Source organism: Centroberyx affinis, unplaced genomic scaffold, assembly GCF_046629955.1.
Source record: "Centroberyx affinis isolate AG114_WGS23_722 - 3 ecotype Tasmania unplaced genomic scaffold, CSIRO-AGI_Caff_v1 ptg001049l_1, whole genome shotgun sequence".
In the NCBI taxonomy this organism is placed as follows: domain Eukaryota; kingdom Metazoa; phylum Chordata; class Actinopteri; order Beryciformes; family Berycidae; genus Centroberyx; species Centroberyx affinis.
In genome coordinates, this window is record NW_027279603.1 from 210,803 (window position 1) to 224,819 (window position 14,017).

The following is a 14,017-nucleotide window of genomic DNA, read 5'->3' on the forward strand; positions in this document are numbered from 1 at the left end:
TAAATAGGTTCCTCTGACGTGAGAACAGTGTCCTGCAAGGAAGAGAAGAAATTATTCTATGTATCAGTCTAATTGCAAATGGCCAAATTCAAGCAATTTGATTGATACTGAATAATAATGGCTCTTCAGAATAGCACCTCTGCTGTTTGTTGGTAAGTCCCACAAATTAAATCAATTTTCTCATTTGCTTCTCCTTACAGGGAATGAAACCTGACAGCTTCTACAAAGTCAAAGTCCCAGAGCTCAAAGAGATCATTGAGGGCTGCATTCGTATGAACAAAGATGAAAGGTACCAGTGCCTCTTATGTTGTTATTCTCTAACCAAGCATGGAAACTGAAAACATACACTTTGATCAACAATAGTCTAAGAAAAAAGTGCATTAATAATCTATATTGTAATCTCAATGGGATGAATTGTCCTATTTCTTGCCTAGTAAGAAATTCCAATTCTGTATTCTATTTCTCCTTTCTTTTTTTCTCCAGTACACTGCTGGGAGCTTTGTAGATCACAGTAAACTGTAACAATACATCTTTCATTTGTATTTTTTGGCCATGCATTTTCCAAGCTGTGGTTCACTCAGCAATCCCCTTTCCCCTCAGAATTATTTATTACTCAGTTACCCAGTTTCCGAGTAAAAGATTCTTAATCCAGACTTCTTTAGCTTTTAGTCATATATTTCCAACATTCTGGGTTAAAAAGTCTATTTTCCCCAATAGTAAATTCTAAGGTCCAACGCCCACATGGAAAGAAAAGTATTACCATGTAACGTGAAGAAAAAAAGAGGCCTACTTAAGGTGCTGCGATTAAAGGCAACCTACTGATTTTCTTTTCCCAGGTACACCATCCAGGACCTGCTGGATCACACCTTCTTCCAGGAGAACAACGGCGTGCACGTGGAGCTGGCAGAGGAGGACGACATGGTGAAGTCGGGCCTGAAGCTGTGGCTGCGCATGGACGACACCAAGAAGCTCCACGGGAAATACAAGGACAACAACGCCATCGAGTTCCTCTTTGAGCTCTACAAGGATGTGCCGGAGGAGGTGGCTCAGGAGATGGTAGGCACATAGAGACAATCTGTTGTGAGGTTGACCTTTGGCCCTGACCAGGGATCTGCGCTACTGACCCAGTTTGTAACTATAGCTATTAGCAGGGGAAATCGTGTAATTGACCCCAGATCAGCATGTGGAAGCAACTTCACCCAACACCCATATTGAGTTTGTAACCTTGTCATGACCTGTATGGTGTCTCTTTATGTATAGTAGTAGCTTTTAGGTTTTAGGGGGGAAGGCTTACCCATACAGAATCTGTCAACACGGAGTCGGTCCTGACCCCAATATTTTTAACACAATTAAGCACCAAATTCCCCTTTCCAGAAGAATGTTCTTGATCAGGATGCTTTGAAGAAAATGAAATTTGATTGCATTGGACTGACATCTTGTATTGTTTCTTGCGGGTAATTCTTTTCCTCCTTCAACATTAATATTCCGAGTTGAGTTATTTATTACAGGAGAGGTGTGTACTTCTGGTTCTGTCAGCCTAAGGGCAAGGTGTTAAAAGTGTTGCGTAGTAAGCATTAACACGCTTACGCATTCCACGGATATTGTGGATATGATATCTGACGAATAAGTATTTACTGTAGATATAAATACAGATATTCACCTAGATTCGGTGGTACTGAAAAATAAATGGGCTAAGCTAACATTATGTCACAGTGTCTGACAGTGGTGAAAGCTGAAAGAGGAATTCCTCAGTGAGTTATCTGTCTTTTTGACGCTTGACCCCAAACAGCAATGGCAGGACCACTAATGCACCCCAAGATCATTAGAGTTTTATGGTTCTATTATAATGGCAGAGACATTGACATGTGCTCAGCCCATAAAAGTGGAGAGAACGCCTTGCAGAGTGTGTCAAGGGCACCGTTCAGCATTTAATCATCAGCGTTTCGAAATGTGAGAGCGTGGCTCAGGAAGCAGCCGAGGTCACGTCTTTAATAATATAATGGCTCTCTGGCTTGTTATGTCCTCCAGACCCCCCCCCCTCCGTAGAGGTCACTTTTAATGAAACTGCAAGCCACAATTCCTTAGCTGTTTACCTCTTTGTGATAGTTTTCATCAAAATCAAATTTAGTATCAGCAGGGGACATCTAGTCCGGGTGATCTGCTGTAATCTGACTATGTGTTGAGAGGCAGATTAGGACAGACTGTCCCACTCTGCTGCTGGACACTGTGCTCTGAGCGTGTGCCGAGATGCTGCACAAGACGCCAACCTGACATGCTCACAACACAGTCAGCGTGTATCGATTTTCTACAAAACAAATGCTGTTCGCAGAAAATCCTTTGTCACATCAAAGGACTGTTGACGTTGCAGCTTGCGTGGTAAGGTCATTAAGTGCTGCGGACTTGTGTAAATTATCTACAGATTGCGGTAGCACATCGTGGACCGTGACTTATACACATGTGTTGCGGTGTTGTGCCCTGACCAACTCTGTTATGCAGGTGGTGCTGGGCTTTGTGTGCGAGGCAGACTTCAAGCTGGTGGCCAAGGCCATACGGGACCGGGTGACGACCATCAAGCGGCAGAGGGAAAAGCTGAGGCGGCAGGCGGAGGAACAAAAGAAGAAGCAGGAGCAAGAGGCCATAGAGGAAGAGCCCGAGCCTTCATCTAAAGTCGAGAGCCCCACCCCAGCCCAGACGCCTCCGACCCCCATCCCGTCCCTGGTCAACAGCTCGGTGGACTCCGGCGTCAGCTCCAACTTCCCTGCAGAACCGGAGGAGCCCGAAGCAGACCAGCACTTCCACATCCGCCACAACAGCTGCTCCTCCGCTAATTGTGAGCAAAGTAACATAACATCCCATAAGCCGTTTGGTGGAGGCTTTAATCCAGACTGCCTCACAGCACCATGAATCCTTGCATTGTTAGGGGCCCCAGTGGGAAGTGAACCCCTAAACCTGTCAGTGTTAGTACCATGGCTTACCCACTGTGTGTGTGTGTGTGTGTGTGTGTGTGGTATGTATTTATAATATGGTTGATGATGTCTCCCTACTCCCTATGCAACAAAGAAACTTTGTTTCTTTGTTGCATAGAAACCTGTTTCCTAATATGACTAAATAAGTTAATAAAATTACACTGCCGCTGCTAATCATTATTATTATAAAAACTGTATACCTACATTTAAAACTGTATACATCATACATCATCTCTTGGTCGCGTGTGTGTCAGATGGGTCTATCAAGCTTGAACTTTAGCCCTCAATAATAGACCATCTCAATTGGTTGCGTTCTGGAAATGCAGTCTATCACGCTCTCTGCAGGCAAGTATTTTTCGCTGCATTAGGTGTACTGAACTTTACTTGTACTGGATAGCAAGTCATTTAGACCTCAGAGCGCGTGGGAGGCTTACAGTGAAATGTGAAACTGTGGATAACTGAATTATTCAGGCCCTGTAAATCTTACCTCATTAGATGTGTGTGTGTGTGTGTGTGTGTGTGTGTGTGTATGTCCTGTAATGTAGTTGTTGAATGTTTACTGGCCACGATCAGAAAGACAATCCAAATATTCTCACTGTAGATCCCAGTGAATCACTTTAATCTAGTCTAAATACATCCAACCTCTGTTTTCTCCATCATGTTTATAGAACAGTGCTAATCCATAATGAAACCCTCTGTGAACTGTATAGGTGTGTGTGTCAGTCAGGGTCATCAGGTGTGTGTGTGCCTGCCTGTGTGTGTGTATGGTACAGTATGTGTCAGTCAGTCAGGCCATGGTTGGTCACATGCTAATGGCTTATGTGCTTTGTTGTAACAGCTGACTGTGAGACGGACGGCTATCTGAGCTCCTCGGGGCTTCAGGACCCCCTGGAGGCCAGCCTCAACGCTCCCCTGACCCCTCCCACCACACACACCGACACCCCGCCTGCAAATGGCCTCCCCATCCCGGCCCTCCGCTTCCCCTCGGTGAGTGGCCTCAATAAAGAGCTTGTTATCAAAGTAGAGGGCTGGTGGTGGCGGGGAAGGGGATGACTTGCAAATGTTTACTAGCCCTCTTTCCTCAGCTTTACTCTGTCCAACACAGGGCTGACGTTGGGTTATTTTAGCAATAAATGGTTTAAAAATAGCTTGTTACTTCTATAAAATGGCAGTAGCACAAATGGTGGAAAAATGTTGTACTTTCAATTAATAACAATTGTGCATATTTCAATCAACAGTTATATGATGACAGATGAGTGTTTACTGTATTTATTTGAATGGTTTCAAATGGGACTGGAGCTATCTGTTTGATATTTATACCCTGCTTTGATCAGAATCAGTCAAAAGTTGACTGTTGGTATTTTTTTTTTTGTTAATGCTACATTGACTATTAAGCCATTTGTTTATAGCGATATCAGGTGGAATGCTTCTGCACTTAAAATAGAGTATATGGAAAAATGTTCTTGTCCATCCATCTGTACTCTGGCTCAAAAAGGAAGGAAAAAAGAATGAAAGTCTGTTGCCATTCATACCTAACAGCATCCCTCGTTTCTATTCATAGAGTATTGCAGTATCCAACAACACAGAACATGGCAACTCGGGGCCCCCCAGTGGCTTCAGCTCTCCTGTGGACAGGTAAACTCCTTTCTCTTTACACCCCTCTCTTCACTCTGCTCTCTTTTTTCCATCTAAGGAACAGTGGAGGTCAATAGTCAATAGTCCCTCCTTAATGAAGTTAGAGCACCTGAAAATCAATATGAATCTAGCCTAAATGTCTGGTGTTCCCCACATAACTCCTCCTCCACATCTGTGTGGCTGCAACAACAGGCCTGAGGCAGCCACTTCTGTGTTTTTATTATAGTGAGGCAGAGTGGACCCTTGCAGGTTTCTGTGTGACTGGGTCTCAGATGTTATGGAGGCTCTGTTTTCCACGATGGTGGTATGTGAGCAGAGAGAGGCTTTACTCTCAGCATGAGAGCCAGCGATGGGCGGGCAGATGGGGGCGGGGGGGGGTTTCATCTTGGGTCCATCCTCTGTTCTAAGAGTATAATGTTTCATAACATCGTAGGCATGCACTACCTGAAATCCTATACATGTTGTGCGCATAAATCTGTATTGTGATTTTTTCCATACTTGGATCAAAAAGAATTTTGGTTGACAATTTTTGTGGCCCTGTCCAACTTGTCCTGATGTGGTAAACCCCACCTATCTAGTGCTCTAAGTAGGCTGAAACAAATGGCAGGTCTGGTTGAGTATCATGTTTCATAACAGCTTAGGCATGCACTATTTAGGATCCAATACATATACATAAGCTTCTATCCATAGCGCTTAATTCTTCCCCTGAGAGTAGTCCTGCCTTGCTGATCAGCAGTATTGCATTTCAGAGCTGCACAGTACACACAAAACAGAAACATCACAGTATAAACAAGAATTAAACACAAACGCTGGATCTTATTTTGTCTAATTTCCATGTACTCAGTGTTTAGCGGTGAAAACAAGCTTTACTTTGAACTAAAGTTACCCATGAGGTGCAGATTTTAAATAGAGATGTAGTGGACGCTGCCAACCAGTAGGCCTGTAAATGTTTGCTGGCCTTAGTGGAGAGGTGGATGGAGGGAATCAGTGACCACAGCGATGCAAAAAGACCCAGGAGACGCAATTAGCTGAACCAAAGTTTTTTATAAAATACACTGAATGTACTCCAGTTCTCCGAAACCTAAAACTTGTTCATTGTATAAATACAACAGATCACGTGGATATGTTGTTTGTTTGGGCTTCCTATAGGCTGTGAACAAGCCTTGTGAAAATTTATTGTCAGCCCTGAAAACCATCCAACTGGCCCATACTTCAGCCCAGTAACATCTCACTGTAACACATCAAGACTTTATTTGACATATCAGGGGTCTGCTTCTTTCTGTGCGCAGCGCCAAGACAGTCGGTCCTGATGGATAGTCAATTCCTTTTGTCGCTTCTGTCCCGGATGATGTATTAGCTTCTAAATTGCTGTAGGAGGAATGCATCAGTGGCTTTTGTAACCGCTGGACATATTTAGTAACACAGAATCTATCTCTTTGCAGCTACGCCTCCGACGTGACTTCGGGGTTGAGCGACGGCTACGAGGGCCTATCAGAGAAGAGCGGGAAAACAGCTGCCAGGCGAACGGCTGGGAAGCTGTTCAGGAGGAGGGCCCGGTCCAGGCTGCGCATCACAGGGGTACAATAAATCAAACACTTTGTTTAATTACAACACTGTGAATGGGTGCATTTATGCACATCGTAAACAAATAAATCAGTTGGCTGAATTGGATTGTTGAATTAGTGGATGCATTTTACTTTTGAGCGAGTGGTGAAGCTACACCCTGATGATGTAATCTTATCAGTAGTTATGGTGTTCTTCCCAAAGCCAAACCACAGTACATTTCTTTTGTGATCAGGACACACTGTGGTCTCTTAAGGAGTGTCTTTGGACTGGAAGCAGAGACAAACAGATCATGCTGACCCACTTGTGCATACAGGAGATAGTACAACACACACACATACTGTACTTATCCACATACGCACAGAGTGGATAGTACAACACACGCACATTCTCACACATGTAGCTACGCACACACACACACACACACACACACACACTGTTCTTGCTCTGTTTTACTTTGCTCAGTGTTTTTAGATGGTAAACATACATCCCTCATCACCATCGATCCTGTCTGTGTCTGTAGCTCTCTGATAAAGTGGACCGGGTGGTGGAGTGTCAGCTGCAGACCCACAATGACAAGATGGTTACCTTCAAGTTTGACCTGGATGGAGATAATCCTGAGGACATCGCTGGTGTCATGGTGAGTCACTGCTGCTTGGTCTTTGCCCATGCAGTGATGATATCTAGAACAGGTTTGACAGAACAGGTGATTTTATTACCTCTGTCAAGCAGGTTATGTTTTCACTCCTATTAGTTTGTTTGTTTGTTTCTCTGTCAGCAGGATATCTCATAAACGTATGAAATTTGATGGACAGATAGGCCTTGGGCCAAGGAACAACTGATTAGATTTTGGTGGTGATCCGGATCTGGGATTTCCGCCATTAGACGATTATCACATTTTAGTCATAACTATGAAACTAATAGAGACAGAGACTTTACTCCAATTCATAACGGGATGTTTGCAGGGTCAAGAAATCAATTCAACTTTATTTTTTATTTAAGGGATTGGAATGATGCCTTTGGGTGTAACAGCAAGTTGGAGAATTGTTCAGCATTGGTGGAGGTGTGCTTTCTGAGTGCCTCCTAATTATTCAGCTGAATGTAAATGAATGAATTGGAACAAGAAAATGAAAAATGTTTTGCACAGTATAACAGCGGTCACCATTGTTTGTTTTTACAGGCGTTATCAAACTCTTGTAGAGTTTGTACAGAAATAAACAAATGAAAGACTGTATCAGTTTACTGATATAGTGAGCTGATAGTCTCCATGGCAGATTCCTCTATCTTGGCTGACTGTACGCACTATTCCTTCTGCTTCCAGTTAACAGCCTTCTGTTTGTCACTGCTAGCTCTTGCTGATATTGTACCTAACTTATAGGGAAGTGAGTGACACAGATAAGCAGCCCTGTCCTGAGTCTCATTGGGGCGTCAGTGCAGGCTGGGGTGTGGGGAGGCAGCATACACACAAGAGCTCGTGTAAGGAAGACGTGATGAGGCAGCGTGTTTCTACCGCTGTGGGTGTACCAGCACTTTTTGTTCACTGAATGTACTGTTTATTCTGACTCTAAAAATACAGTGGGCTTTTGTTTACTTGGTCTTGGCTCAGTAGGGGCTCCAGGCATCATAAGAGCCCCCGCGGTTATTAGTGCAGTACTTAAATGAGCTGAATTATACCATGCTGACAGGAGACGGTCACCACACCCAGCCCACAATTCACAGCAGCACTCAAAACTGCCTGAATATGCAAAACTCAAAACCTCCCCTAACAAACTGCTGTATTGTGGATGTTACACAAGATGAGCACAATTTATGCGTTGCGTCAGCACAATAAACAATGGCTGAGGGAAGGTGGGTGGGTGTGTGTTTTGGGTGGGCAGATGGATGGATGCATAGATGGACATACGAACATGTATTCTTCTTTTGTCTTCAAGGTGCACAATGAGTTCATCCTGCCGTCAGAGAAGGAGGGCTTCATCCACCGCATGGGTGACATCATCAAGCGGGCGGAGGCTCTGATGGCGAAAGAACAGTCTGTTCATTCCAGCGGGCACGGACCTCCCCGGCCTCCCTTCCACCACGGAGTTAACTCATTGTCTTCCTCACAGGTCAGAAACAGTACCTGTTCAATTCCAGCAATTCCAGCAAAGGAAGTACAGCTACTGACTGTATGTTTTATTGTACTGCCTGATCATCATAAATTGCATCAACTATAGTGTGTCCAGCTGTGCTTATCTCAGGCAGACCCATAAATCTGTCCCAGAACCCTTCAATAGAGTGTTTGGTACACTGTCCACAGTGGCCCTCCAGGGACCTGCCCTTAGAGATAGGGGGTTGAGGACATTGTGTCCTCAAATCCACCTGAGGTAACACTCTAATTATGAACATGATACTACTAAAAGCACTCATGTCATAAAACCCTGTGATTTGTGGAAAAGTACCCAGCGGCCCTTTTTTATTATTGTTCATTCCCACATCCATCTCCATCTCTAAATCCTCCTCAGCCCCTACACCATAATGAACTTTCCAGCATACCTGCCCACATTGAATGGGGAAAATAAAGGAGATTTTCTATTTGGTCTTAATAAGCCTTACTGAAAAGATCAAGATTCTGTGAAAAATTTAACTATAAAATGAGCAAGCCTCCCAGTAAATAATGGAGAGTTATCAACAATGCCATCCAGTGCAGGAGATGACTTAATTCTCAATCAGATTGGTCTGCTCAAGGTAGAGGAGGGTCTGTTCTGCCAGGACACGTTCCACTCTGTAGAACAAAAAGAACACAATCTCCCTGTGCCCTCCAGTAAAAAAAAAACAAGATCCAAGATGTTCATAAATGATGGAGACTAGAACAATGTGTGGTTTCATGTAGGAGACGAGACCGGTAAGAGTAGTAAACCTCTGCCCCCACCTACCTACCTCACTCAGCCCCCACCGTGGTTCCGACCTCCTGGCTACATAATTACCCATGGCTGCCATGGACAAATCTCTCCTGGCTGCACTCCAAGACCTGATTGAAAACAGGTCATGGACCACATCCCCTAAGACCCCCTATGGCCGCGCTCTCCAGCTATTTGCATTCTCCGCCCAAAAAACCAGAGGGAGCTAGTTAAGTCAGGAAGAATGCAGCCTGGAGACCCATCTAGCTATCTCTATTCTGGCTGTGGTGTGTCTGAGGGGAGCTGCTATTCTGAGAGATATTGTTTATAAATGGAGCTCATTCTGAATGGACTCCCTGGAAAGCTGTGCTTGTCTCGCTGTTGCTCGTTTCCTCTACCCACCACGTGAACATGAAATTCAGGGACAAACTCACAGCTTCTTCGACTCGCAGCGGTTGTTACAGATTCAGCCAATTTAAAAGGGCCTGTTATCCAGATTATGGAGGTTAAATGACTTGCCGTAAAGTGAACTTGGGTGAATGCGTAAAGAGGCCTTAATGGTTATTTTAATTGGTGATTATTATGGAAACATTTCTCGCCAAATGAACAGTAACTTGCCAGTCTCATCACTAGTGATGGAAAGAAGATTTACTTTATTGTCAGTTGTAATTTGTTTCTGTTTTGCGTCGATAGAAACATACATAATACACACTGTACTCATTCACTGTACCTCAAAGGTCAGACCTCAGGGTCGCCTGCAGTGCAGCAAGCCTGACGCAGCCTATGTTTTAATGCCTTGCTTGATGACACTTCAGCAGCAACAGTAAAGCTAAAACATTTTATAATCAGTCACTGTTCAACTGAAATATAAGATAGTGTTCTCTCTTCTCTCTGTATCCTCTCCCATTATTTATTATAAAAATCCTTAAATTATGCACTATTATACACTTTCTACATATACATATATATATTTTGTCAATTGTGTATTTGTATTGGTGTGATACTGAGGTTGATCAAATGTACTCTTTTACAGCCTAATCTGCATAGTCACAGCCTGCCTCGAACACACTCCTCCTCCTCTCTGCCTGGTAAGTCACAAATTTGATAAGATAAGATTAACTTTATCAATGTCTGAGGGGAAATAGGGTGATTGGATGCTCTAAAAGATTAAACATGATATGAAACTGAAAGTGAATGGATGCATTAGGACTCTGCCCCCTGCTCTTTTTTACCCATTTCATGAAATTCTGAGTTACAGCAAGTAAAATTAGGTTGCTGTGAAACTCCATGAAGACACTGCTGTCTTCTTTATAACATGTTAGATGAGCATGCATGTCTTTGTTGCACGTCTTGTCTGTTATTTGTTTTCTCTGTGCATTTTCTGTGCATGCTTCATGCATGTGTGTGTCTTGTCTTAGACTTCAGTGAGGCTAACCCGAGTGTAGGGGTACGTGGCTCTCCCCCGGTCCCCACTGGAGACTTCTTCAATGCAGACATTACTTCACCTGGGCGACCTCTAATACGCTCACAGTCTTTCCACAACGCCCCAGGTAAATAGCCCTCCGCCCCTCCCTCTGGTCCTACGTGAAGAGTCCTAGCATTGTTTACTGTTTCACCACACAGCAAAACTGTTACAGTTCTTTGGCAAAGAATAACTCAGAGTGAAGCCCAGCTACCTCATAAAAACCTCGCCCCCCCTCCTCAGGGCCCTTTCTTGGTATTGTTCAGGCATTTGCATGGCGCCATCCACCTTCCCCACACCTCAAAGCCTGGGTCTGTGTCAGCCTTGCAGCAGGGCCTCTTGGGTAATTACCTCACCTGAAGGGCGCTTTCTGGCTTTTAGGGAGACGTGAATGCTGTCCCTGTGAAGCATGAGCTTTTCTCCAGTGCTGCGATACTCTGCAACATCTGTTTGCCAGCACAAACTCCTACAGAATTTCCAAGAAAGCCTCCTCCCCCGCCAAAGTCTCTCTCTCCCCACAGGAGGAGCATTTGAAGTCAATTACAGAACGCACAACCCCCCCACACTTCCCCAGCGTCAGCCTCGGAGGCCATCTGAACATCCCCGCTCCCTGTTGTCTGTGCTCTCTCTGCTGGATACCCGCTGCATGGTCGCTTTCGCAATGCCTCTTGGCCGCCCGCCGCCTTTATAGAGTGTTGCCTAACCTATGTTTCCATCAGCATGGAAATAGAAGAGGCTGGTTTACCTCATCAACAGGAGGCGTGGTTTATAACTGTAGAGCCATTGTTGAAGTAAATGTCAAATCAATGGATGGGGCAAGGATATTGGCATCCTGACTATTCCCCAAAGAGTGATCTAGAAATCCTGACTGTTCTACACTCACAGTCAGACCCAAACAGTTGTGTACTCACACATGTGTTCCATTTAAACCCCCCTAAAATGTCATACGTAAAAGCCTCCCTCGCTTCACTGAGGCTGAATCCCTCACAGCCGTCTATGGCCTGTGCACAACCGCTCTGGCTTACAACGGCAATTATAGACAGATACTGTGTTAAACAAAACATCTCTGTTCACCATGGAAACCCGTCTTTTTAAAACACAGGAGGGATTTATGCTCCAAATGACTTATGCCTTGGCAGGGGGCAAAAGGAAGAGCTGGACTGAGCAAAACCTGAGGAGAGAGGAAGAAAGAGTGATATAACTTGTCTCTCTAGGTCAACTCTGTCCAATATTCCATTGCAACTGTGGAGGGGTATTCCTCCTAAAATTATCCTACTTAGGTGTTCTGACGTAGGCTACCAGTTAAAATGGGGACATTAAGAAACTTTTCAGTGTGTTTTTCTTACACAAAACTTTCCAACAGTTTATAGTAAGTGACAACAGTAAATGATTCACTGCAAACTACAGATTAAAACATTGATGATTTTCTTTTTGTGTACCAGGGTCTCCCCTTCATACTAACTACATATTAAAACATTGTTGATTTTCTTTTTGTGTTCCAGGATCTCCCCTCCATTATCAGCAACACCACCACCCTGCCTCTCTCCTGCCCCACCACCAACACTACCACTTGCCCTACATGGGCCACACACACTTCCCATTTCCATACCCAGCATCCCCGGGTTCCCCCAAGCCAGCAGGGCTCCATCCTCCCCTCACACGTGTCGCCAGTAACCCCACCTTCCCTTCTGTCCCTTCCCCGGCCCCAGGGTCCCCCGGCCCTCTGAACGAGACCCCGAGTCCAGGCAGCAACGAGGGCGTCTCCATCTCCCCACCTTCACATCAGCATCCCAATATGTGGCCTCCCCACACCCAGCCCCTCTTCTCCCTGGCCAATGTCATCTCCATGGCCATGAGCATGGCCCAGTCTTTCATTCCTCCCACAAGCATGCCTGCCCAGGGAATGCCCTCCCTCGCTGGCTTCCACCCCCAGCTACCCCCTCACATGGCTCCTCAGTCCGGTTACCCCTCAGTCTACCCACCACATTACCAGACTTCCTCAATGGAGGTCCCATACCCCACAGGGGGCGTCCCAGGGCAGCACGGTGTCTACCACAGCCCTGACAATATGCCTCCGACAGATGGATCTGGGTATCCTCAGAGCGGACATCCCACTTGGTCGCATCCCATCTCTTCCCCTTCCATGCATTCCACCCCGCCGCAGGTTCCTCAGGAGTCTCCGCAGCAGGCTGGATTGTCCAGCCCCCCCAGCCTGACCCAGGAGGACAGTCTCCACAACTACATGGTCTCTTACCCGACTCAGGCACCGGCCCAGGCCAAACCCAAGTGTGATCAAGGCTCCAGTTCAAACTCCTCTTCAGAACTTTCCCCATCACCCCCAGAGAGCCCAGAAAGTACTGTGAGTCACCATTAGTTACTCTTATTTCAGAGTTTATGTCAGACGAGACTTGAAAGCTGTACTTAACACTTAAGTGACTACAAGTAAGAAAAATCATGCAATGTATAGTAATAAAAACCTCATAGATAGGACAAAACAATCAAATGATCTATTTCCACTGTGGTCTTGTTCAAAAAGCATATACATATCTCATATGGCATGTCTCCTCAAGTCCTGCTGTTAATGTGGCACAATATAAAGTCAAAGAATGACGTGTTTTCTCTTCCTGCTTCCTGCTGTCTAGTTATCCTCCTTCAGCACTCAATTACGTCCTGCAGTACCTGAGATGAATGCCAGTTGTCCTAAACCAAAAGCCTCTTCCGCTGACTCTGGTAAGACACTTTGTGCACGTTCTCACATTCCTGACGCTATTTCTCCTCCGTTTCTGGATCATAAACACCTAGAGTGATGCATGTTATTAGCCAGGAGCTTAGAGTGCTGGAAAATGACATACAATGTTTTTGTTTGCACCCCAAACAAACTCACACACATGCCTGCGTGCACACACACTTTATGTTTTTTTCTCTTATGCAAGTCAGTTTTATTATGTATTAGGTCTAAATACAGTCTGATGTCTGAGTTGTTTTCACTTCTCTCCACTTCTCTGTTTTATCCTTGGTGTTTGGTGACATTATCACCTATTAGTGGTGCCTCAGGAGCCATTGCGTAAGAGGTCTGGATGTAATGTTCCATTGAATAAGGGACACAAACGTAGGTGTGATTGTGGCCCTACCCACTGGCACCGACCAATCAGAAAGCGGCCACGCTCGTTATAGGCCTCTCCTCCCATATCCACACCTGTCAGTATTTATACCCGCGTCAGAAGCCCACACTCAACAGAGTTCCCTCTGTTTCAGTGGGCGCCGGGATAAACTGGTACACAGCCAGCCACTTCCAATGTCTGCTGTGAGAGGGACACTTAGTGGGCAGACTGAAGCACTGCAGGATTTTAATGTTTTGTCACTTGATTGTTTGTGACGGTTCATAATCCAATGCATTACTATTGTCAATTATTATTGCCATAAATAAAGGCTCTATAGAGAATATACTGCTGGACAGGGAAATGTTATTTCAGGAAATAGGGAACACACTCCTGCAAGTCTGTTGTCAGTAAACA

The 14,017-nt window shown here is 45.0% G+C and overlaps 1 protein-coding gene across 1 annotated transcript in view; it reads left to right on the forward strand.

The window, feature by feature from the left end:
* Positions 1-14,017, forward strand: part of wnk4a (WNK lysine deficient protein kinase 4a) — a 37,130-nt gene that overhangs the window by 18,756 nt on the left and 4,357 nt on the right. The window contains exons 6-17 of the mRNA XM_071522968.1: positions 201-289; positions 837-1,056; positions 2,497-2,830; positions 3,805-3,953; positions 4,528-4,601; positions 6,044-6,179; positions 6,688-6,804; positions 8,096-8,269; positions 10,074-10,128; positions 10,459-10,590; positions 12,005-12,861; positions 13,145-13,232. Of these exons, the coding sequence (XP_071379069.1) occupies positions 201-289; positions 837-1,056; positions 2,497-2,830; positions 3,805-3,953; positions 4,528-4,601; positions 6,044-6,179; positions 6,688-6,804; positions 8,096-8,269; positions 10,074-10,128; positions 10,459-10,590; positions 12,005-12,861; positions 13,145-13,232 (2,425 nt within the window). The remainder of the gene's footprint in view (positions 1-200; positions 290-836; positions 1,057-2,496; positions 2,831-3,804; positions 3,954-4,527; positions 4,602-6,043; positions 6,180-6,687; positions 6,805-8,095; positions 8,270-10,073; positions 10,129-10,458; positions 10,591-12,004; positions 12,862-13,144; positions 13,233-14,017) is intronic.